This window comes from Haliaeetus albicilla, chromosome 8 (assembly GCF_947461875.1).
Source record: "Haliaeetus albicilla chromosome 8, bHalAlb1.1, whole genome shotgun sequence".
In the NCBI taxonomy this organism is placed as follows: domain Eukaryota; kingdom Metazoa; phylum Chordata; class Aves; order Accipitriformes; family Accipitridae; genus Haliaeetus; species Haliaeetus albicilla.
The window spans coordinates 8,221,377-8,248,151 of NC_091490.1; the positions used below are offsets into that span (position 1 = coordinate 8,221,377).

Here is a 26,775-nt window from a genome sequence, read left to right on the forward strand (position 1 = left end):
AAAGAACCTGCCAAAAGCAACTCAGCCGTCTTTAATATCAAGGAGAAAAGGTTGCGAGTTGAATGGACTCAAGGCTAGTAATGTCAATTATTTATCTGCTTTTGAATCTTTTTCATCTTCCCTCTCAGGTCAGCCAATGACAAATTGATCGGTTAGACTGTGCCATCCTGCTTGCAAGCTATTATTCAGTTAGTACTGAGGACGGGATGTCTTCCTGTGTATTAGCTATCAAAGGAAGAAATCGCCCACCCTTACCCTCCAGCTCCCTGTGCTGTGAAAGTTAAAATGGGAGCCAAAACCAGCTCCCATTTTATCACTGAAAACTGCAAAGCACTGGGTGAGGATGCTGCATTAATTCTTTATATTCACACTTAAGAACTTTTTTTTTTTTTTTGCTCACGGCAGTGTTAGCACCCTGTAATGAAATAGGGTGTTGAAAAAGAGAAGAATATTGAAATCCTAGCCACCACAAAAAATTCAAATAAATGAGCTGGAAAACGCCAAACTACTGTTTGACCCAGGCATTTCTCAGCATTAAAAAGTCTGTCCACTTGTATGACAGCTGGAGGTCGAATGATGGTGTTATATTTCACTGCGTAAGATCATTTAGGAGTTCTTTGGTCAAATTTGCAAGGAAGATAAAATATTGTACAATTCATTTTATGGCTTGCTGGCCTCCGATGTTAGTTTCTATAAATATATATATACTGTGAAAAACATTTGCTAGGATATTTCTCATCTGACATTGAGCATTAGCCTGTGTAAGGGCTTCTCTTCAGTATAAACAGCCACCTCAAGAGCCTGCACCACTGTCTCCAAACACCACTGCAGAGTCATAAGGTCCAGCATTTCATATCTTCCATGGTAATGCACATTTTTGTTCAGGAGCACAGAAAGTATCTCCAAGTTAATTATCTTCCCTATTGATTTCCTACCCATTTTCCCACTTAGAAAACTTTCTGATACATTTCTAACCTCGAGACTCTTCAGAACATAAATTGAAGCGGTCTGGTCTTTCCAAGTCAGAGCCCACAGCAAAGGCACCCAGAGGCATGAACGCATCCCATTTGTCTTACAGAGGCGAGGCGCTGGACATCTAACAGCAACCATTCAAACACTGACACTTAACCACTTCATTGCTGCTCATTGTAAGAGATGCCTTCAGCTCATATGCTAATTCTGGACTTCTCAAACAGTAAGTCCATTTCTAGAAGCCTCCTCCCCAAATTCAACTCCTGTCTGCTCCGAAGAATGGCATCATCCTTCCCGAAACGATGTGCTCTGCCAGCAGAGCCACCCTGCCCTAGCCAAAACACCCGCTGACAAGCAACCTAGCAGCTCACGTCTTTCAAAAACAAAACTCCGCCAAGGAGGTGCGTGTCCTGCTCTGCATCTAGCGTTACTCACCTGGGGAACGAGAGACTAGTCAGGAGTCTTTGATCGGAGAGTGCTGCATGGCAGCACAGGCACCCACAGGCCACCCAACCACCCACCGATGGTACCGGCCATCCCTGGGACATCTCTCCAGCCACAAGCAGGTAAGGTGCAGTCGGTGTTAAGCGACTCCCCAGGCGGCTTTCAAAAAAGTCTGTGTAACATTCAAAAATACTAAACTTCTTGCTGACCTTAATTCTGAAAGACTTCGCTTTGTCTCTCTGCATGACACTCTCCGAGATCTAAGATTTCTCGCATGACTTTTGGGGTGAGTCACTTTGGTTTTTTTCTGCCTGAGGTCCAAACGTGTAAAATGGGGACAACCCTTCCTTCACTTGCTGCCTTTTATTCCACTGGTACACACTGGAAGTGCTTTAACACAACCAAAGAGCTTCACACGTGTAAGCAAGTACTATCTTACTTGTTTCACGCACATGTAGAACTAGAAGTAAAATCCGCTTAACACCAGAGGATGGGCTATGGCCAGAAGAGATGTTTCCCCACGGCCACTTCCAGGCCCTCGTCCACGCCCTAATTTTGGGCAAAAACACAGATTTGAGAAACCCTCCTGTGAAAGCTACGTGCTTTGGCAGAACAAGCACACGCAGAAGCCCTCTGGTCCAAAGGCTGAAGACCAAGAATCCGGAATATTTTCACATCTACCACTTGCACCGCTTTGTCCTTTCTCTTCTCCAAACCCTTGGCTGGGGGATGGAGGGAACTGACAATGCACTTTACTGTTGAGCAATTTAATGTCATTTTACTAGGATTAATTATGATTGCAGGTAAGATACAATGGTCTATCCCATCATTTCAGGAAAGACATCCATAGATAATAACCTAGAAGCACTCAGGCTGTACCAAGAGCAAGGCTAAGAGAAATAATTGCTCCAGCTGCGTGGAATGAAAAGGACTCATTGGCAAAACTGAAGCAGTTAAAAGAAATCTCGATTAAGATGCACAAAACTAGCAGGTAAAGACTCTCTGGTGGTTGCTGAAAGCAGCAGAGCCTAATCTGAACCTTCAAACGCAGCACTGAAAGGTCCTTTGAGCTGCAGCATCACTACAGGCACAAAGGATAGAGGAGGATTTATTAACAAGCGCTACAAAGTCCAGAAGGTTACACAGACAGAGGCTCCTGAAGAGCAAAAACAAAGTAAACTTAGTTGAGGCTTTACAGGTCTGTGGCATCTTTAAAGTTTCCTGTCCAAGGCTTTGTCCCGAGGTGCAGCAGTCACAGCAGATGACCCCTCTTACAACTAACTCTGGGCTACCACAAAACAGAATAAGCAATTACCTTATTTTAAAAGGAACTGTAGAACAACTACATCCCAAACCTGCAGCTTGCCAATGCCTGTAATCTGAATTTTCAGGGAAGGAAAGGAGTGCATGCTTTTACACCTCTACAAAGCTCTGCTGAAGCTTGGGTGGAAACACAGCTGAGCACATCTGAAGGCAGCTGATGAGCAGGCAGAGCACACAAGGTGCAGGGAAACTTAAAAATGCAAACTTCTCTTTGACACAGTCCAACATGCTCAGCTCCTACCAGCATCTTCCACCCCTTCAGTCCCTCCATCTCCTCTCCTTCACAGAACACCTAAGCCCTCTCTGTGCCTTCCCCACTGTCATTTCATTTTCCCGGCTACCTCACAAATCAGAGTACAGCAAATCTCTCCGTACACCCTCCCCTTACGACCTGGCCTTGCACAACATCTCATTTCTTCACTGGGAGAAGCAGCTGCAGGAGGTGGCTGGCCGGCTCCGTGGCAGGTAGCCCCTGGGGAGGCTATGGGAGAATATAGGTGGAAAACAGAAGGGTTTCAGCAGTGTCGCACCAAGGGCACCCAACGCCAGAGCTCTGCTACCATAACTATCAGCAAGCTAGCACTTTTTAGGGTTACCCCCCCCCCCCCCCCATGCAGTTTGGGATGGGGTATGGAAGACGCCACGCTCTTCCCCATCGCTTGCTGCCGCAGCCTTCCTCCTCCCCTGCCTTGTGCTTCCCGCGCCTCCTTCACCGCCGAGCAGGACTGGAAGGCAATCTTTTTGACAAATGACTTCGTAGGACGGAGAAGTCTGAGGTTGCTATTATTTGGTTCCCGTACAGTGACAGGATGGTTTGTAGTTTTGCAGACAATTACAAGAATTAACATGGACAGATTTAGAGCCTGAGTTTTGTATAAATATCTGGCATTTTGAAAAATGCCAGAGAAACCAAGATAAATAGCAAGATCTTTGAGCAGTAATGTTACTACTTTATTTCCAGAAAATACAGGACTACTTTCTCCCACAGCCCTATTCACTGTATTTTAAACAAGACCATCCAGTCGTATTGATCAAAACAAGAGAGTAATGCAGAAATAAACATTTTGAACTAAAACCAGAAGTGTTAAAATGGCAGTAGCTATATTCCATGTTATTTACTCATTTAGCTAAAATTTAAAATAATTAGAGAAACCCTCTGATCACAGAGGGATGATCTTATCTGTTTGGTATTTTATCATCTGATAGGTATGATGGATTTAAAAACTGGAAGGCATCAAGGGCTCAGAGAACCCAGATTCCTTCTCCCCTCACTGGAGACTTCTCCCTTTGCTCCAGCAGCAATCACAGCACGCTACCTGCTCCTGCAAGGGAAGAAAGAAACAAACCTATTTCTCAGGCGACAGCGAAAAGGAAGGAGAGGGGGACGCAAGACTGTACTTCAGGGGGTCACTAGCTCTTTTTAGATTTCAAACCTCCTTTCAAAACTCTGTTTCTCCCTTGTCCCAGCATCTCCCAACATGAAGCCAGGTCACCTGAATCCCCATGTAAATTGTAAAATGCTTCCCTTGCATCCTTTCAGACATCATCCTTTTTTCCGGGCAAAGCAGCACAGTTTAAACAATCCCATGCATCACACATCTTACTTTCCTTCTGATACTTGATGCAACTGAATTGCCAGGCAATCTTCAACAGCAGCAGTGACCTTTTATATGCTTTTATGGATGGGCAAATTTAATTTCTAAAAATAGATTCAATTTCTGAAATATATATTTATTTCAACACACGCTCTATCTTCCCTCATTCTAAGCTGTTTTGTAGAATTATGTCAAGCTTTAGCTGTAAAACTAAAGTGAAGCCCTTTTCCCTCACAAGATGCTGCTGCTGCTACGAAATGGCGTAAATAAAATATGCACTATGATCAGCTGAGGAGGAACATAACGTGTATAACCTATTACCACCAAATGCATAACACTTCCTTCAATGCTTTCCCCAAACAGATATTCTGTAAATAGTCACCTCTCGACTTTGACTTGAAAGGGCACCACTGACTTAAATAAAATGCACATAAATATTTTAGCTGCTACAGTGAAAAGGGATTATTTATTGTAACAATGAAATAATAAAAAGAACATTTCTTCAGTTATTTTAGTCCGCACATCTGAGAGCAGACCGTGCCTAGCTGTTTTGCTGATCCTGCTATAAAACCAGTTCCTCCTGTGACTGCATGGCTGTTTTGCAAGGCGTCAGGAGAGGGAGAACATTAAGCTGCCACAAAAATGTTACAGAAGTGAAAAGGACATGATCTGGGGACGCGTGCAGAAAATATGTATTTTTTTAAAACAGGAATTAAGCCTTATGGGGTCAAAAAATGAGTACAAATATGACCGCCCAGAGCCAGCTCACGTTCAGTCTCTGTGCAAGGGACAGCAGAGCCCACAACTGTTTGAGCAAGGAGATGGGACACAGCCAGCAGGACCAAGGTGACCTTGGCAGGCAGAAGTAATTTGCCCCTGTAAAAGGGCTTTCACAGATTATTCATTTCAACTTTCCATCAAAACAGCTTCCAAACAAAAGGTAGCCATAGAAATGCTACCTGCAGGGCTGCAGCTACCCAGCACACATGGGCAGAGGCCAAGGTTCAGCCTATCCATCAATAGGACACTACAGATTCATTCTGGGGCATAAAACCCAATCACACTCATTAAGAAAAGAGAATAAAGCAATGCTTAGTACTTTTCCTGCTCAATGTTATTCTAGTATTTAATTAAATATTTTTTAGCCTACAGAACTACATGCCACCAAATCCCTTTCTATATGTTCTTTTGAGACAGGCTTTTTTAAGGCACCAAAAGTGCATTTTTAATAATTGTAAAGGGCATCTAGCTAGACTAAAGTAACAAGCTCTGATAATTAAATATAGTAATTCTATGAATCAAAATACTTCAACCTTATAATCAGTCACAGTGTGATGCTGGAAAGGGGCGTGTGGGGGCAACAGGCAAGCCAGGAGACTTCAGCAGCCCTTTGGAAACCAGGGACGTCTCCAGCAACATGGGCACTGCCAGGAGCAGTAAAAACCACGATTCACCACACCACGCGAACATTGCGAAACCTCCATCCCCATCACACAGTACCAGGGAAGCAGACCTAATTTATTAAGATTTCTAAGAGCAAAACATAATTAAAAATACAAAAACCAAGGGGGTAAGGTGAGGTAATCACACATGACTCTGCAATTAAAAACTGGCTTGGAAACTCCTCATTAGATATCCACATGTCCAAAGCTTGGCTATTTGAATAGAAGGCTCCTTTGGGTTGGTTTTAGGCAACCGCATAAACATTTACTTGAACACAATTTTATTTAAAAAAGCCTACACATCTTCCCAATCACTGAAGAAATGACGCAGCTCCTGTGCATGTAGATTAAGTCAATCTCTTTGCTTATTATTAAATTTTAACAGCTTTCCAGAGGCCAACAAAATGTCATATATTCTATAAAAGTCTACTAGCTATTAATAAGCATGAAAAACCCAAACCTAATAAATGACTTGTATTTGTAAAATCTATACCGAATTGAAAAAAATTAAAGAGAAAACATTCTGCAAAGATGTTTTAGCATGGGAAGCGCCTGGATAACAAAAATCTTACTATACATGATGAAAGGGAAGGCATAATGGTTTCATTTTGCATGTTGAGAAACGTAAAATAATAATTGGGGTGGGTTGGAGTTTTTGGAGGCCTTTTTGTAGCTTATATATTTCCTGTAAACTTGGAATATTATGACTACAATAGCATTGCTCTGGCTCACAGAAGTCAAGAAGAGGCAAAGCAACTTAGGTACTTTGGACAAGAATGTAGCACCTCTGCTAATGCTGAATAATGTTCAAAATACAAAAGCATGGCATTAAAAACTGATCTAGATTTCTCAAGTTCTACTGAGTTTTTAATACAGTACTTAGAAGATAAGTTAGTACTTTCAAAATATTATATTTTTTCCTGATAATGTGCCTTTAAAAGCAATTTGGAGAGCAACTGACTGCTCAACTTTTCACTGTAAGCAGAAACTGCTGAGTCCAAGTGTGTATTTCCACCTGCAGCAGTAGATAAGACGGTAGATTTTGCTGCTTTGCCTTACATATTCCTCTAAGTTTGTCTATTTAACTCTACAAAACCATGCTGTGAGCATTTTGATATATAGCCTACATACGTATCTATGGGATGGAACCCACTTGGTCTAAGGGAGATTTGGAAGTAGCCTTCTGTATGTAATCCATGCAGCCACTCCACCGCTTTCGTAACCCTCAGCTCAGGACTTCAGCTCTTCGCTAATCAAACAGACCAGGAAAAACCTTGCTTGAAACAATCCTTAGAGATGCACAGGAACCCAACAAATATTTTTGCCTTGGGAATACCACTTTGTCCAAATCAAAACCTTCAGTGAGAAGCAGCAAGTACAACTGAAGTACTGACCATATAGTATCTTTTTTCCAGGATACTAAATCACTGACATTTGTACCAATATTTTCAAAAGTAAAAATTCTGTTTTTCTATTAACATTTTTTACTTTAAAATACAAATTAAGTACAGAAGAAAAATTAAGAAAATGGTAGAAATCAAAAGCCAGCCTTCAAATATGATCAAAGCAGTTTCAGATAATTTGTATCAGATCTGCTGTTTGTTCCCCTTCAATTTTTTGATTCACATTCCTTAAGCTCTATTTGTCAGAATTCGGGATGTGGAAATCTTCCATAAGCTGTTTCAAAAAAGCTTCATCAGCCATGCAGCAAAAAACGTCACAGTATAGAAACTTGCTTTTCTTGTGAGACCACTAAAGAAGGTCGTTGAATAACTAATGGTCTATTACAACAATGAAATGAGAGACTTCAGTGGGATCTCTAATCCCTCCTGCTTTTAAAAGAATAAATCAAACTAAGGATGTGGAAATCGAGATAAAATGTGGTTTGGTTTTTTTGATGTTGTGGGGTTTTTTGTTTGTTTATTTGGTTGGGTTATTTTGGGGGGGGGGTGTTGTTTGGTGTTTTTTTTTTTTGTTTTTGTTTTTTTTTTGTTTGTTTGTTGTTGTTGTTTTTTCCTTTGGTGTTTTTTTTTTTTTGAGAATGACATTCTAACTTGAGAAAACCATACTTTCAACACCTGATAATAACATGAGTGTCACTAAGAGAGCTCCATGTCAAGGTATTTCCCATTAAAATACAAGATAATATGTAACTTATGAATACACTGCTGCATATTTCTCTTCTGTTTGTGGATAACAGTGTCACTACGGCTGTTTTATTCTACATTTAAGCCTCACTGCAATGCTTAAGGAGCTTTCCTGTTACTTTCCCCGCTTTAACAACCGCAGCAATTTCAGAGAAGAGAGATTTCATCTTCCACATGTCCTCCCATTGTTCCAAGGAGGAACTTGTTAGCCAAGTGCCCCTAACAACGGAGATTAAAATAGTGATGAAATTGCCAGAAACCATTTCAACAACTTTCTCCACTTCCTGAATTGACCAAAAGGTGTTTTTTATGTCTTACCTTTATGGTTTTGGTCTGGAGTCTGAGTCCATTTAAAGTGTTAATGGCTTTCTCTGCATCCTTTGGATCAATATAGTTAACGAATCCGTACCCTAAACTCTGCCCTGTTGAAACACAAGAAACAAAGAAAAAAAAAGAAAGGACTCAGTATTTTTTGAGCACAGGAACAACTTCCAAGAGCAAGAACACAGTTTTCTTACACTGTTCATTTCATCCCTGCTTTCCCCTATGGTCTCTATGCTGTTCTTCACCATTTCATTATCTCCTTAATACAGTGGAAGCCAACATAAAAATTTTCAATTGCTGCTTTGAAGATCCTACTTTAAAAAAAACAAGAAGCAACCCCCCCACCCTGCCTTCCCCAGGTGTTTACTGAAAAGCATGTACAAGGCATGACAGCGACATAATTGTGTAATAGTTTTGTGCCGAGTTCCTAATAAATGTAACTGGCTGACCTGCCACTGCAGTATGAGGCCACCTCTTAAAAATGATAGAAAACACAGAGATAGTTTTGCTACTGTTTATAAACAAGTTTGTAAGTGTTTAAAATGCAAAAATCGGGAAACTTTGTTTGAACACTAACCTTGAAGCAGCTGAGAAATAGACAACCACCTTTACATCTTGTTTTATTGCTCAGTGAGCAGCCAGTAAATAGGAAGAGAAAGGACAGATCAAATTGCAGTAGGATAAGAGACCACATTAAAGCTTTCCTCCGTGTATTAGAGATGACAGCAAAACCAAAACAGTACAACTGCTGCTGCGCATGGGATGGCAGGAGCCCACTTTAGCAGCCAAAATAATTTGAACAGCTTCTGTTTTACTATTGCGATCTGTGTTTGCGTTTGCAGTAGGAAGAGGAGACCTGGCTAATAACTGGGGTAAGTAACATGGAGTCGGAGAGGCCACGCTGTTCGCACTACGGGTCCCCACGCACGCAGCGCAGGGACGGAGCCGTGGGTCTGCGATGGGCTGCGAGAGCCCGTACCGGAGAGGCACCTTTTCCCGATTCCCAAGTAGCAGTTTTGCAGCATCAATTCTATTAATGCAACGCGACAGACAGCCGCTTCCAGACCCCTTCCTTCTCGAGCCTCCTACTGAAGTTATTTTGCACATTTGGAAAACACAGCAATTATGTCGTTTTAAGGCACATGCGCTTGGAAACATACACAGATAATCAAATTTCAAGAATGAGCCAGCCCAAGTGGTCCTGTATTTCAGGTCCTGTATTTCCACGCTCCTTCTCAGACACCCATCAGTGTATCTGGAGAGCAGCACGCCAAAGGACAACCTGCCTCTGGGCGCGGACATGCAGGGGATCCAAGCGCTCCCGCTCACGGGCAGCGAGAAAGGAAACATGTGAAAATCCCTCCCGAGGAGAAGGACGGCACTTCTGGAAGAAGACTTCTATCCGCCGGAGCGGCAAACGGCGACCCAGCTCCTGTTCACCAGGAGAAAGCGGAGGTTGGGAAAGCAGCTGCACACCAAGTGCCTTGATGTACCCTGGAGGCACGGATCCTGCCTCCCAAGCACAAAGCTTTGTTTCTTTGTCTCCTGGACTACAAAAAAGCATCTGTGTGTTTCTCAAAGTCAGACGCCACCAAAAATACAGCATTTGCTCTAACACAAATACAGGGAGCGCTTCTGTCTTACAAAATCAGATCAAAGCACTGAAAGCTGCTAACTATGTGATGGAAGACCTTAAAAATCCATGGAAAAGCTGCAGTTCACGCCTAAAATGCCCACAAGCAGGCATAAGAATAAGAAATGGCTGTTTCAACCTACAGTAGAACCAGGGAGCAAATCCATCCAATCAATCTAACTTCAGAAAAAAAATAATGTATAAAAACATATCCAGTCTTCCTGGAGAGCTGAATTAGTCTCAACAAAAATACTCTTACCCAAGTTACACAACATTAACCAAGAATGAGCTGAAGTCTGACTGAGCACAAAGCCTGGAGCAGAAATACTGTAAAGATACTTGCCATGCCATGCCTTCCTCTTCTTGTCTAAATGAGACATTTTATACAGCCCCGATCCCTGTGCCTCTAAACATATCACATCCTTAATATATTTAATCCTAAAAAGTCCGAGGCAGAAAAAAGCCATTCTCTAGGAAATGAATCTCTTTTTACAGAGGAAGGGAGACACAAGGATCAGGGCTTGGATAAGCCTGGTTTGTGTCCCTACTTTTCCCATTAACCATCTATCAACCCTCAGAGGTACACAGGCAACAGGAGTAGCTGACGCAAGGCCCTGGGATTTATGTCCATCTGTCTGTCTGAACATGGGTTTCCATGTCCAGCCACTGGTCTTGTCAAGGCACATGGACTGACCAACCTCTACAATATATACAGTAATTTTTAATAACCTCTCATAGGAACGTTCTCACTTCTGTAAATACTTCTGCAAGGAAGAGACCAAGGAGAACAAACATGCAGACAACAGAAGCTGTAAGTGAAGGGAAATAATGGCAATATAAGAAAAGAATGGTATGAAAATTTCATAGACCATTCACTCTTTTCCTTGGAGTTCTCCAATAACATTATTCAAGTTATTTAGATATCATCATCTCTGACTCCCACTACCAACTGGAAACATAAACAAGAATTTCTCCAAGGTGAAGGGTAATGATTACCAACACGAACAAACCCGTCCGCAGGCATGCCTGCGGAACCTGGCTTAAAGAAAACAATTACATTGTCATACAATTTTGCTTAGAATAATACATACACAGAAACATAATTTCTTGTTAGTATGTACTCCTGAACATCATGAAATATATAAAACTTGTAATAGAATTTAAGGCCTGTTACTCATAAGCTATTAGTTATGATTTCAGATCAAATACATTAATTGCTATATTGGCTGTATTATATTCTCACTAAAAAGGGTGGGTCTACTCAGCATTCCAGGTACTGAATTTCTGTTAACTCAAGAAAAAGCCCCTCTTATCTTAAAAAACCCCACACCCTTTGCACCCACTGAAATCTTGGTACAGTTGTTTCAACCAGCAAATTCACATTGCTGCTTTCTGCCATACACCCTACTTTGTACCAGTAAAGCTGCAGGAGAAAATCTTTCAGTTATGAACTTGTCACTTCAGGGGTATATTTGGTTTGGTTTATTTTGTATTTTCAAGCCTCTTCCCTAAACACCATCATTTAATGAAGACAGACACCATCCCCCTGGCCCCCTGCCCCAAATATCTCAAAAAACTGAAAGAAAATAAACCCAGAAAAAAATAATTTGTGAAAAGCTTTACAACTGCTGGCAGACATCATAAAGTTTTAGTGTGCTAAACATTTATAGCTAAGAATCCAAAAAAGTTATATATCCAGCTAAAAATATTATTTTCAAATTACTCTCAAGAGCAATAAACCTTATGTCAGACAAAACACAGACTCTAGATATGAAAGAACTAAAAATTGTTACTGGTAGAAAAAGAAGAGAAGGATTTGTAACAGAATATGGTGAAGCAGTATATGAACTCTCCGTTTTTTTTTTCCATCATGTACTCTTATTGCATGTACTCGAAAAGGGTAACATTTCTTTGGACGCAATCTGGCAGCACAAAGCAAGCAGCTGGACCTCTCAGCAGGATCCCACACAGACACTGAAGTTCATTCCCATGCTACACTTCCCAGGAACAGCACCGTAAATAGTAAATATTTTCTGTGATTTGGAATCCAATAGTTCATCGCATGCTGCGATTCAGTAGGGCAGGCAAGAGATATTTGTAGATGATCCTAAACTAACACCTTGTTATATTGCTATTACCATTACTCTTTCTGAATGTTTTATCTAGCTTGCAGAAAACGCGTAGAGGACCTCCTGTGATCTGGTAAAGAATAGGTCTAAAAGTGAGCAATAACAGGGTTAAAAGTTATCAAGGACTTGACAGTCTTAAAAAAACCCAAAAAACCAGCCAAAACCCACATGCAAAGCCAGCCCAAGCTGGTAATGTACATATTTCATATTTTAGAAGGCTCCATTTCACAGAGCTGAAAATCACCAAGATTAAAACAGACCATGAGAAGGAATATGGAAAAAAATCAGTATACCCTGTTTATAACATTTATCCATACACCCCAAAACCTGCAATTATAAAATAGTGCCAGTTAGAGAACTGTACCTGCCTTTACTTCCTTTGTAAGCCAGTCTGCTTCGGCCAATTCCATATTTAAATTAAGAGATAAAGGGAAAACAGATAGAAACCAAAGTAACTTAGAAAAGAAAAATCATAGGAAACGGGAAAAAATCTCTGGCTAATAAAGGTCGGAATAACAAAAGCTTTTTTTTTTTTTTAGATTACAGAAAAAAAAATCCCCTAACACTCATGCTGACTCATTAGCAGATAGCAATAGTAACAGTACAGAGAGAACAGATGTGTTATGTACACCTGAAGAAGTTATATGAAGTACTAACTAGCAACCCAGGTGGATGTTAAACAGGAGCTCCTAAAATTACTTGTTTAAATGGAATTATCTGGATTACTTGCACAGAATAGACTCCAAAAAAAGGGGCAAATGACGCTCTTGTGATTTTCAGCAATTTTTACAGCACTGAACAAATTCCAGGAGCCTGGAGGAAAGACAATTTTGCACTGAAATTCAAAAAAGGAGGACTGGATGACCCAAGCAGTTACGGGTCCATCAGTCTAATGCTGAGCAACGCAAAATTACAGAATATTCGATACTGGACTCTAATAATAAAGAATTAGAGAGGGGTAATAAAATCAATGTCAATCAAATTAGGTCTATGGAAAATAGATTCTGTCCAACTAAACTGACATCCTTCTTGATGAGATTACAAGTTTGACTTACAAATTTTAAGAATGTCGATTTAATAGCATTGATATACTTGGTCTTCTATAAAGCACTTGATTTGGTACTGCTTATTAATTGACTAAAACAAAATTAACATGGCACACATTAAATGGATTAAAAAAATAATCAGCCAACAGATCTCTAACTGGGAATTGTGAATAGGAAATCACCAGAAAGATGTTTTCCTACAGGTCTCTCTCAGGAAACAGATCTTGGCCCTACACTGTTTCCATCGATGAGTGGAAAAAGCCAAACTCCTTGCTCCTGAAGATCAACTGCAGAAAGACAGTATGAGAGGATAAGAACAAAGAGGACAGAGCGAAGGTGCAAAGCAATTTAAGCTCCTCAATAAACTACAAATACGTACATTTAAATAGCACAAACCCAAGATTACATCCCGACAAACCAAGTTAACTTTGGCATAGTATCCAAATGGGAAATGAAGGACTCGGATACAGCGTGACAGATAACCAACCACATCTCAGGTTTGCAATGCTGCCAACAGGGTTAAAACAATTCTTCTTGGCATAAAAGCCACACACTCAAAAAGCGAAATAAAAAAAAAAATCGCTCCTTCTGATCTGGCTGTGTGCTTTGCTGCCAAAGTGCCATGCCCAGTCCTGGTGTACGTGCTCCAAGGAAGATACCAGTGCCTTGGCAATGGTGCCATGAGAACTGACTATAGCATAGAAAAAACTCTTTCAGTTGAAAGATGGGGGTCAATCTGTCTACCTGATCAAAAAATGTTAAGTTGAACCTTAACAGTACTACATTAGTACTCATCTGAAGTACAGATTGATTTTTATTCTTTTTTAATAATGTCTATCCAGCCGATAAAACATGGAGTTATGTATTTCCAGTCCCACTGCTTGACAGTTGAAGTAAGAGAAACCAGACTAGAAACAAAAGCAAAAGCTGTTTTCCTGGGGAAGGCTTGTTCTGTTTTTGACATTGAAGGCAACAGATTATTTTAACTACCTACCAAGCATTTTGTCAGCTCTTCTACCACTGGGAATTCTGAAAGTTCAGATTTTTTCCCTGAAAGCTATGCTCTAGCTCAAGCAGGAATTAAACCAGGGAAGGTTTTGGCAAGATGCGTTAAGTGCTCAATAACCTCTTCTACTCTGAAGCTCTACAAATACACTGTTCCTGCTGCTTGTTCTCCATACAGCTCCTACTGCAATCAGTCCCACAAGAAAAGTAGAAGGAAACTACTTTCTCTGACAAGTTTGAAGCCTTCCTATTGCTGGAGACTATTCTAAAAGCAACGTAGAGAAGAGTACAACTCTGAATTGCTCACCTGTGAGCAGATAAGTTAAAAAAGTTTTAAAAACACCCTTTTTTCTTGAAAATAAATTACCCTGGAACGCAAAGCCACGTTAAAGGACTATGGTCCCCACTATAAACAGTCACTCATGAAAACAAGCACGTAATGGGACAGCAACAATGCACACTGCCTTAAATCGTGGTTTTGTTGTCCCCTGCCCAAATGTAAAACCTAATTAAAGCTGTCTGCCTGACAGCCATAACACGAACACCACTGAGCGCCGATGCTTTTCTCTGACACAATCCCTTCCTTCAGAAGTAGGCCACGTCTGACAGCTCATCTTGTATTAGCCAAGCAGAAGCCGTCAGACGGTAACAGCCTTCAGTCACTCCAGGTTTGGGACCAAAAGATAAAATAATGCTTGCCATGAATTCTCCCGGCTCCAGTTTTTGCCTGTTCCAACCTCAGTGAACATTTAGGGAAGAAACTGGTGCCAGGGTGATCTCTCTATCGAAGTGGCTGAGCTCAACTTGCTGTCCACCTGTGGCTCTTCCAAGCAGACCTGCACATGCTCTTCAACCTTCCCCAATGATTCTCAAACTGGGGATATTCCTAATAAATGCCACCTATGGATGGCTGGCAAGGAAAGCAGCAAGAGAGAGATGGGCAAGAGAAAGACTCGTCATGCTTTCCATCTTCTAAATAACAGTAACAGAAGAGACTTATTGGCGTTCAAGGCAAGCCCTGCTCCAGCTGGTAGTCCCATTTCAGAGCACAATCCTGTGAGCCTCCAAACCATTTCAGAAGCGTTGTAAAGATACTCCTGGAAGGACAAAGAATGACTGCAACTTGTATGAAAAGCTGTATGAAGTAGGGGCTTTTGGAGGTTACATAAATACCCTTGAGAAGATACATTCAAAATGTACAAAGAGGGTCAAGTGAATTGTGCGCTTCATTTTTTTTTTTTATTTTATGAGAGTTACCAACAAATAGAGCTGTTTACCTAAAAAAGGAAGTAAGCTATGGAGAGAAGATTCAGATCAAGGGAGAATGAGATCTGATCATGAGACCAGTTCAAACCCTGCTCCTTGTCTGAAGCTTTTTTATATCAGTAACATCAGTCTCATTCATCCTCCATCCCTTTACGGAGGAGAAGCACCTGCTGTCACCCCAGTGATGCACACTGCAGTCACAGGAGAAGCAAGCCAGGAGGGAAGCAGCTTCTGCACACAGCGCTCCTAGGACCAAACAATTAAGCTAAGGCTGTCACTGTGACAATTAACTGTACTACAACTTTGAAGGTAACTTGTTCAGTGCTTAGTGCAGCTCTTTATCACGGCATCCATTTAGTCTATAGCTTATTTAGCATACAGACTCCTTATATTTGTACAGACTAGGATTTAATACATGTTGTCCATGAATAGCAAGAAAGCATCATCCTCCTATTACAATATAACTATTAGTTTTGCAAGAATTTAGCGGAAAAACATTTAGTCCTCAAAGCAAAAATGAGAGAAGGATGAGTAGTAAATAGGTTGGTTTTTGCCTTTTGCAGGAAGGTGACTGGGTACAAGTTTTGTTTGGGAATCTTCTATCAAATTACTGTATTTCAGGTGCCCTTGTTAGCTCTTTTAAGAAGATCCCCCTTCTAGACTGGGAAAAGTCAGCTGTATTTAAATGCAATCCAGTCTAGAGCCCCAGATAGGCTTTGCTGCTACAGTACACCTACAGTTATAGGAAGCACAACTTATCCTTGGTTAAAAACAGCCATCGGCAAAATTTGAGTATCAATAGATCCTTCTTAAGATGCTACTGGAGAGGAAAACCAGGTTCCAGACTTGCACTGCGATACCCTTATAACAGATACCCTCCTAAAAAACATGTTTGTAGCTTCATAACTAATAAATAAGCAAATCTAAACCCAAACCTCAGGGAAAAATCCCTGTGTGTTCCACAGGCGGACACCTAGCTCTTGCTAGAGCACCTGTAAAGGCATACATGCTGACACAAACCTGCTCAGATAAGACAAGATTCCTCAAGCAAACTCTTCCCCTAAGGCATCAGAGCCCTGATCCCCAAATAGCAAAGACTGGGCCCTCCCCATCGGAAACCTGCAGGGAGAAAATTCCTATCACTGCCTTAATTTCTCACAATGCCAGAGAGACTTGGATAAAAGCTCATTTGTGCAGGAGGCAGGCCTTTTTGGGGGGCTTGGGGGGAGTCACAAGTTGCACAATGAGCTCCCATGGGAGCTCTACACACATAGGATTTAATAAACTTCAGTCTAAGGGGAAGGGGCTTCTTTGCACCAGGCCTTCTCCAACAGAGACGCTGCTACGTGATTAAAAAAAATTGCCCAAAGGAAGCCCTGGCAAACAGTGTGCTACATCCCACGTAAAACTCTCCCTCGGGGAGAGGGTAAGAGAGGGAAAATGAACCAGACATACAGACACCACTCACTCAATATCTGAATGGGAAATGCCAGATACCATGACAACAAGCCTAGAAAAATAAAAGGGGAATAAAAAAAAGTGTTGCCCCAAATGCGAAACAAAACGTAAAAATGTAGCTAAAGAAATGAGATGATTAGTGCTAGTGAGGTAACTGGGACCCCTGGACCTCCACATCTCTGACTGGAAGAGAACCACCGGGACCTGAACACGGTCACCTCAAAGCAAGACCTCCAAAAACCAACTGCAAGCTCCCCACAATGGAAACCAACATCATTCAACCAGCACCTTGCTGAGTTAGAAAGCTTGACTTCACCAGGCAGTGTCAGAGGAGATGACAAGTTTTGCCTTCCTCTGTAGTTTTGACAAATCCCTTAATGCAAGACATTATAATTTAGTGTCTTGATTTTCAGAGATGCTGAAGCAGTAGCAGTTCTCATGTAAATTAAATGCCAATTGACAGTAGCTGCTATCTCTCAAAATTAGACACAGTAGTGATTCTCACTCTGGAATAGCCCCACCACATCCACCCAGAAAACAGAACAAGATGGAGCATGCTTTGAGAGAGCCTGCTGCTACCCAGCACTACTAGATCCTTCTGAAAATCCTACTCCCACAGAAATCTGAAGAGGACTTTCAAACACATGCAATTACTCCATTTTAAACTTGACCATACCAGCTATATAAAACATGCCTGCTCTTGCAAATAGTGCCTTACAGTCTCTTAACAGCTTCTAGCATTTCAGATGTTCTGCATCTCACCTGAAACAAGACTTTGCTCTTACCTGCATACTACACAGAGTTTTAACAAAGTCAGCTGTGTAATTACTGTAGTTGAGGAAGTGGGCTAATCTGCATGCAAAGCTTAAGTGGCAGTTTGAGACAGATGCTGCTGACTTGGCTGGAGTCTTCTGCGCTTCCCATTACCGTAGCATGGAAGCATTTTATCTCTGTAACGCACCTTTCCTCACAAACACCACTGAGAAAAGCACTTTTATTCCTATTTTGGAGAAAAGAAACTGAAAGGCATCAAGATTTCCAGGGTGAACTTGGACAGAGTAACAGCGTCACTAGAACAGGGATCTAAATCTGCGTCTCCCCCATGCTAAAACATTAACCTTATCATTCGAACACTGAGTTGTGCTGGGCTGGAGATATCTTGTAAACACCACGCACATTTCATGCTGCAGAATATATTATCCTCCTTTTTTGTTTTCCTGCTTTTATCAAGTTTCTTTAAATGTAAAACTGGATTTTAAGCATTAGTGCGTTCATACTACTGCAAGCAACTGATTAAGTGCATTTTCAGAAGCTACTGCTCCTGACATACGTCAGACAATTGAGTTCCATTTCTGAACAAATATTTGGATTCCCCCCAGCCCCCTCCAGTTGACATCTCTTGCTTCCCTTCTTTTCATCTTCTCCTCCCCCTTCCTTCAAGGAGCACACAGCCTCTGAATTAGCAGCTGTTCTGAGAAGAGCAAGGCTGCACTCCTCCCCGCTTTGTCCCAGAACAGAACAGGGACTGTACTATAAAAATCCAGTGTTCTGGGGACAGGCATGAATGGACAAGAAACAGCCATGACTTGTCTATCCTGAACAGTAAATTCAATGCTGAAGAAGAGACGAAATAAACACAAGAATGCAGACATTAGAAACAAACAGGCTGAGTTAAAACAATACTCAGTAAGAAAAAGTGAAAACAAATAGACCCAGAAAAAAATGAAAGACATACCAGCACATAAAAAATGGTAAGCAGCAGCATGGAAAGAAATCTGCAAGAGGCATTAAAGAAGTCACTGCAATACATAAAGCACGCAATATGTCATAGGAAGCCTTTCACATCCCAAATAGGTGATGTCACATCATGGAGAGGGGATACAGCATTGCTGGACCAGCAGTACATAAAGAATGGTAAAGACTGCACTCAGTTATAACAGGAAATCTATGTACTGGAGCTAAGCAAAGCAACAAACTGAAGGCAAATTTTCAGCAACGACCAGGTTTTTAATCAAGAATGACTTAAGGCTTGACAGCGACTTAAGATGCAAGATTAGAAGGGTCCGGTGTTAAAACATTAAAATACGGTAACCTTTGGTTAAATTGTGACTAAAAGGAGATGCAAAAGCCTACAGATACTTCAAGTGTGTAAAGACTACGACTGGAAATGAAATATTAAGTGTGCTACTTACTTAACACTGTTACCCATAAGAGAAGATGAAATTAAGAAGAGGGTAAAAAAATTACATGGTCTGAAACCAAGGAGAAAAGGCACTCCAACAATGGGAACCAGTAAGTCATGGAAGAGGTACATGCCTCATTACAGCAGACTTATCTTCCCTTTCTGCATCCCATCCCAAACACTGGCATTTCTGAAATTTAGACGAAAGTGGAAGGCAACTAAAAATAATTAATACTGAACAACGGAGAAGAAACTGAAAGCAAACCAAAACAAACGGAGTGATTTTTCACTGGTCAGGCTTCAGAGGGACACTAAGTTCAGATCACAGAGCACAGCACCAAACCTTTGCACAAAAGCGCGATGCCAGGCACCCAGAGTCAAAGCTTATGAGAAAACCCACTATTCTAGGACATGATGACAGTGAGTGGTGGAGTGATGGGGAGAAGAAAGGCAGAAGAACAGAACCACAATAGAGCCTGTGCACTGACCAAGGTTCCCACCTTCGTGATGGGTCAAAGAACTGCACAGCCAGAGTGAAAAGTCAGCTGTGGCTCAATATAAGTAACATGCAACTTGGTTTACAGGACAGATATTTTTGTTAAGAGGCCAAGAACATGCTCTCTCACTCAGAAGAACTATGCAAGCAGAGGAATCGGGAAAGGCAAGGCACAGCTAAGATATGAAAACCCAGTACATCATCAAGCCTGGAAGCATTTTATGTAGAAACAGTGGCAGTAACACTTCCAGTCTAAAAGAAACAGCAGAGGCACATAAAACTGGAGAAAAACAAGAGTTTGTTTTGCAAAACAAGAATATTAAGTAGGACATAACAATATACTGCAGCAGCAATATCTGAAACCTGGTTGACTGCAAATTCGAAAAGCCCTGGTAATTTTGTCATTAAATGATTTAATTCAGCAACATTAAGGTTCTGTACCTCAGCCTCTGTCAGACAACAAAAAACAAAAGCCACCACAACACTTAAGAAATTTCACAGTAATTCTGAACGATGACTCGGAATACCTATTCTGTCTCAAACAGCCTACTAATTAAACTCCCTTTGAGCTCTACTAACCAGTTTTTCCAGTGCACAGAGGAAAGTAATTTATTACAGACCGGAATACAAAATTTAATATTAACAACACAACCTGTGTCTGCAGCATTTTTAATCTGATCAGCGAAAACATAAATAAAAGCTGTAACCTGACAGCTAAGAAGGTTAATCTGTAATAGTTAGATTTCCGTAGATTACTTTACACAGCATCTGGAAAGATGCTGAGAAAAGTAAAGCCACTTTATCATATTCTAAAATGTGCTACCTATAAAAATTTTGCTACCCATCAATACTTAGACTGCAGTGAGCCTACTTAAATTTGCTTCAGCTTTAACAGCAAACTTTCAAGAACTTTAAAACAAGAGCAGGAATTTAAGTATGTTTCAAATGTTTATAAAATTCCTTTTAGGTACTTGCAGGTAATAGAGGTAATGAAAAGGAAAACTGCTTGAAGTAGAAAATATTATGACTTTGTTGTTGTGCACGTACTTAGTTCTATCCCTTAAATGTCTTGCTAATTTTGTTGAGAAGAGTATCAGCAGGAATATGCTCCTCGAATTTTCTCCAGACTGAAAAGCAAATCTTTTCCTTTTAAAGGTGGAAAATTTCACCTGTATCAGCCAGCACCTTCTCCTATGACACTATCCACATGTATGGCACTGGATGTGTGGTGTGGATGTCATGACTAGAAGCCATTCTTGCTGGCTGACCACCACTGAAAACAGGGCAGGTTTTATGATGCACGACTCTTGTAAAAAAGGCTTTTCACAATATTAAACATGTAGGTGGTAAACAGAGAGGGAAAACATACACATTTCTCCTTTTGTTTCCAGTTTGGCAAAGTACCTAAACATACCTAAGCTGGAGCAAATAAGTACCACAATGCTACCAATAGACAAAATCAAGGCAGCAAAGTAGCTATTACAGTGTAGTGGAAAGCATAAGGGGAAAAAAAACAATGTTATCAGTCAAGCTCCCAAGCTGTTCATGTTTGGGGTTGGGTTTTTTTGGTTTAAGACAAAGTGGCTTCCAGAGCAGGAAAGTATTTTAAAAAAAGTAGAGAAATAGGAGAAAGAGATGCATTGGTAAATAGAAATGACACAGATACAGCACATAGAAGAACAGAGGAGTCTAAAAAAGGAACTGCTGGAGAATACTTCTTCCTTGTTACATGTCCTATCTTCTCATGCCCTACCTACCTTCCTCACAACAGGGAAAGTCAAAACACCCCCCACATCTAACCAACAGCATCCTAAGGAAGAGGAAGGCGGCCTCATTTTGTGGGTCCTAGAACACTGTAGCAAGAGGAAGCCTGTTGAGATATAATTTAAGGTGCTTTAAAATCTGCATGAGCACAAACAATTGTCTGTATAGGGCAGCAGGCACATTAGACCTTCTACCACAGAAACAGCAGCCCCTCTAGTACAGCAACAATTAATCATACTGGCAATGCTGCCATTTGTTTGCTTGCAGGTGAGTATGACGCAGCTTTTTGTCCATCTGCTTTTGCAACACCCCTTAAAAACCATCTAACTGAAAAAGAAAACCCCAGTCTGGGCTCTTGTGAATAAAAGTAATAAAAACATTCAGTCCCCCCCCCGTCCCCCTCCAAGCTGATATATTCCACTGATTAAACAGATGCTGTGAGAGTCATAAGAACAGCAGTACTGGGTCAGAGCAGAGGTCTGCCTAGCCCAATATCCTGTCTCCAGCAGCACCTGCAAGTCAGTCACTTGCACTGAAATTCCTAGCAGGGACAAGTAGGAACATCTGCAAAATCAGTGACAGATCATGCTCAGGAAGAATGGAGAACAGCAGTTATGTCCAACAAACCCCGGCAGTGAGTCAGCCAAAGCAGAGACAGTGAGGAAAGTCAAAGAAATGGACTTGGACTTCAGCGACATGATGCTTTCTTCCCCTCTTTCTCTACTCTTTTTAGAATCAAAATCTCACAGGGATGACAGGGACCGTGGCATCATGGCATCAGAGAAATGGGAAACTTGGCACCTGGGCAAAACCTGTCTAAACAGGCATGCAGAGATGCAAAAGGGCCTGAACAAGACCCAGGCTGTACCACAAATGGTTTAAGAAGTCAGAGGCTGCAGTACCCTATCAACGACTGCTGCGGGAACCAAGCATAGGACATGAAGTAGGATGCTTTTGAAATCCAAAGACGTATGCTTGTCTGTTGGCACAGGCTGGGCATCAGAGCAACTGCCAATAGCTGACACATTACTGAGAAGGTTGGTTACCAGTGCCGACTATAAGCACGCAATTGCCAGTGAGCTGCATACAAAGGTTGTTGGGACTCCCAGTTCAGGCAGCAAGGGAAACTATCCGTTAAACAGGAGAAAAGAATAGATGGTGTGCAGCGTTAAGGATGTGCAGGTGTAGGAAACAGTGGTAAATCCCTCTCTCCATCTCTTCTTGGACATAACAACATAACGTAACCAGAAATTAATGCCTCTTAACCGTAAGTAAAATTAAGATGATACCCTAAGTTTCAAAGTATTGGGATCGAACCTTTGAAGTTTTCTGGAAGCAAAGGAGAAGGAAAGGATTTAAGGCCAGGCAAGACCTCCATGCAGTAGATATCCCCAAAGGAACTTTGTCCTCTACAGATGGCAATCTCACTTGACAAACAGACAGAAAACAGGTTGGCTTGATCATGTAAATGGGTCCTTGCAAAAGTCAGTTAGAATAACCCCAAAAGCAAAGAAGATATGAAGGATGGGGTTCAAGTGGATGGAGTCTCAAGAGGTACTTTGTTACATCAGTATAGGGACTGCACATAAACTGAGCTAGCAGAAAACAGAGGAAAAAAAAGATAGGAGTGCCAAGGACATACACTCCCACGGGCAGCAGATTGCAATAGTGATCTGAAGGTCTCAGGTTGACCATTCCCAGAAGTCAAAGTAAAGATGATCTTGCAGGGCTCTTCTGGCATTAGAGAAAAACACCTGCATGCTGGGAAGTCAAGTGATGATGAATCAGCTCTGCAACAGAGAAGGGGCAAGAACTTCCTGGCTCACCAAGTCTGAGAAACAGGTACTGCAGGCAGGTCAAATAATCCTCGTCACAAGTTTACTGAACGCCATCTTAAAGCCAAGAAGCAGCTCCTAATACAGCATTGGTAAAAAACAAGTCTTGTGAAAAGAGAGATCAGGAGGTTGACCACTTTCAAAACCATTTAGACTGGTTTTACACAAGCCACTTTTGCTCTTGGACAAGTTGTCTAGCAAGAGCCCTGGGGAGACAGGCAGAGTTGACAGCCGCAGCGCAGCCATGCTGCTCCTTGGCATGGCTGAAGGGCAGAAGGTCTTGAGTAGCAGGGAATGGGTGAATGCTGGCAAAGTCAGCTTCAGAGCCCTGACAGACATCTTGGTCTACCGCTGTCTACCGCTGCCCCAAAAGACCCTGCCTCAGCTGGAAGGTAGTGCATCATTAGTGGACACTGCTGCCAATTTCCCAGAGCTTTCCTGGAACTTTCTCGTTCCTTTCCTCCCTTCCTCCTTGTCCTCCTTGGGCTAAAAGGAAAGAAAAGAAAAAGGGTTACGGCCAGAAGAAGCTGTGCACGAGTGCTGATGCATGGGGTCTGTGCTTCTAGAGGGAAGAGCAGAACGAGGGAAGAAGGACAGACAACACTGGAGGCCAAGGGTGGACTGTCATCAAAGAGAGGGCTCCACCAACACAGCTGCATCACCTGGCTGTTCCCTGGCAGACAGTTATCTTCAATGCAGATGATATGAAGGATGGAAAAAAGCCTCAGACTAGAAGGTCAGCAGACACACTGAAAAGCCTCATAAATAACATTGTAACTGGAAGTCATGATTTTGTAGACATGGGTGTGCTTGTGCTGTTGGGGAAAGCCATACTGTTTATCCTTCCTCACTAGACTTGATGGGAAGGTGGTGTTATTTACTCAAACTAAGCAGTTAACACTGTGAAGAATAAACTAAATATGCATTAAAGGCATTTAATACACTTCAGAACAAGCTCAGGATTGAAACTGCTGAAGTTAATTAGAAAGCTCTTTCACAGCACAAGGGTCATGCCTACTTGCCCCAACACTCATTTCAATTGCTTTTTTCCAATAATCAAGAAATCAAAATTCTTTTGTTCGCTGGCGCAGAGTATGCACCAGACGACTGCAGAGAGACGATAAAGAAAATGACGGATGCAAATTTGACCGTTTTCCTCAGCATTTAGAATAGACATCAAACCATACCAAACACATTTTAGAAATCCAGCACTAAAACACACTCACTACTGTTCCTGTGTTCCCTCCCCCACAGTACTAATGAATTTAGTTCAGATACTTAATGCAAATGCTCATTTAGATAATCAATATTTGGGGATTGTCTTAAATCTGCAGCCCTTAGAATAGGATATGCAATACTGAAATTAGGTTTCTCTCTGCTCAAGAACAGAATACACTTCAGGAAATAAGCTACAAGAATAAAATAACTAGGCTACCAAATTAAGATCAACTTATCAAAGGTCTTTAATAACATTGAGCCATATATTTAGTCTTTTAAAAAATAATTCTAGATTTTGTTTAGAAACCTCTGAAACATGTTTGTTTTTTTCATGTTTTCTAGTATTTTATTCTCTGCATGCAATTGGAGGTACCAGACAAAGTTTATAACCAAAAATTGAAGCATGCTCTGTATTCCATCTGATTTACAAAAAGAATCTTTTTTTTTTCCCCCAACTCCAAAACCACATTATTTTAGACTTCTGCTTTTCTGGGCACTTGACTTTCAGCTCTAGTTGTACTACTCTATCTTACCACTCTTTCCTCACTGCATTTTGACCATACACTCAACACAAAGAAATAACTCCCATCATACAAATGTCCTGTACCTACTAAAATACAGTAAGGCCAATCTACAAGTCACTTCCTAAAAAAACCCTAATGTTAATTCGGTATTATTTTTCAGACAAAAGCACTCTAGCAGAGTACTCTGCTGCATAAATATTTTTCTTATTTCAGCAAATATTAAGTCTTTTGCTTTCAAGGAAGTCAAATGTAGAAAACTGCACTGCTTCTTATAGAGATTCCCTATACAGCCAATTTGAAGGGCACTACTGAATATGGCCTTCAAATGCAATCAAACCAAATGCCAGAATTATGTTCACTTTGTAAACGGTGAACACTACAGTACATAAGTTTGGTTTTGTTTTTTTTTCTGAAGGATTGTGTTAATTCTCATCTACTACTGGAGCAAAGCAACTGCTTCTAACACTCAGTCTAGTCTAACAAGATCTGTACCAAATAAATGATCAGAGATCAGTGGCTAGTTACCATTGCTTTACAGAGAATTACTAAAAACCCCTTCCAAGTCAACAAGGGAATAAACTACCTCTACAAGGTATTTTTCTCCTAAACCCTGTTATTAGGTGGGCTTATGCCATAAGGCATGCGTGTTTACATACTTTCTAAAGAGTTTAGAAGTCTTATCTAACATAATCCCTACATTCTATAATCCTATCTGTTTAATGTATTTTAAGTGGGGAAAACCGCTGGAACCAGTAATATCTCAAAATGGAAGGCACTTGCAAAGCACAATCAGTGAATTGGACATCAAATGTAGAACAAGTTTATGCTCAGATTAGACTTTCAGTTGTTTAGGATCAGGTAACTTAATGCCGGGTTTCACAGTAAGCTATATTTATCTGCATATGGGTCATTTTTTTCTTCCAATAGGAAACACTTTTGGTATGCCAGTTTATAAAAATTCCTACAGAAAACATATACAAAACACTGGTAGCCTTTGTATGTGAAATCTGCAGTGAATACATGTTTTATCTGCAGGTTCTAAACATAAATAGATGTGAACCATTTCCTTTGAATGAAAATAAATATTTTACTAACATCTAGCACAATTTTACTAACGTCTCTGCAATTTCCAGCCCGAGTCTTTCAAACACAGACTTAATCACGCAACGGTTACCTATTGTCATGAACTGTATTACCAAAAGGCCTCTTCCCTCTAATTAAATTTAACCATTAATCCTGTTTTTGCTTTGTGTCTTTCCATTATGATGAGCTTTCAGAGTCCCCCTTCGATCCCAAGATAGACACCACGACCTCCAGCTTATCTACTCTATCAGGTATCAAAACCTCCCGTTAATATACGTAAAGCTTAGCTGTTGCCCGCTGCAAACACTGGGCCAATACTAGAAGATGCCCGTTTTCCTTAGTAAACTTAAGCGGTGTTTTCCTGCTACTGCGCACTTGCCATCAGATTGAAGAGCTTCCCTCCTGGGGAGCCATACTGTTGGGGAACGTGATCATACCTGGCTTCCTCCCCTCCTGCCTCCTAGGGTCACCATCAGTGTGCAACTAATGGCTTCTGCTCCTGAGGATACAGACCTTCTCCACCCACTACTTCCAAAACAGTTACCGATTCCAGATGCTGAAATTAAGGCTGCTTAATTAGGCCCCAAATTTCAGGAAACTCCAAGCGTGCAATCTCTGAACAGCACGTTCCAGACAGAAACACCAGTTCAGCACCATAATTCACTGAACACGCTTGGTTAAATAAAATCTGGGTCTTTGCTTTTTACAGCAGCACCTTTTTGGTATGTGCTTGTAAGCTGCTCATTATAAAGGGAAACAGAAAAAAATAATTTTTATAGAGGGCAGATGACACCAACTTAATGTAGCATGGACATACTTCTGGACCAGAAGGGGTTCATGATGGCTTGCTGAGAGCACAGGTAGAGCATCCTCTCCAGGTTAGGAATTT

General features: G+C 41.2%; 1 protein-coding gene across 10 annotated transcripts in view; it reads right to left on the bottom strand.

The window, feature by feature from the left end:
• The window catches only part of ELAVL4 (ELAV like RNA binding protein 4), an 83,574-nt gene that overhangs the window by 11,704 nt on the left and 45,095 nt on the right, over positions 1-26,775 (bottom strand). For all 10 annotated transcript variants that reach the window (XM_069788776.1, XM_069788774.1, XM_069788773.1 and 7 more), the window contains exon 3: positions 8,242-8,345. In XM_069788776.1, coding sequence (XP_069644877.1) covers positions 8,242-8,345 — 104 coding nt within the window. The remainder of the gene's footprint in view (positions 1-8,241; positions 8,346-26,775) is intronic.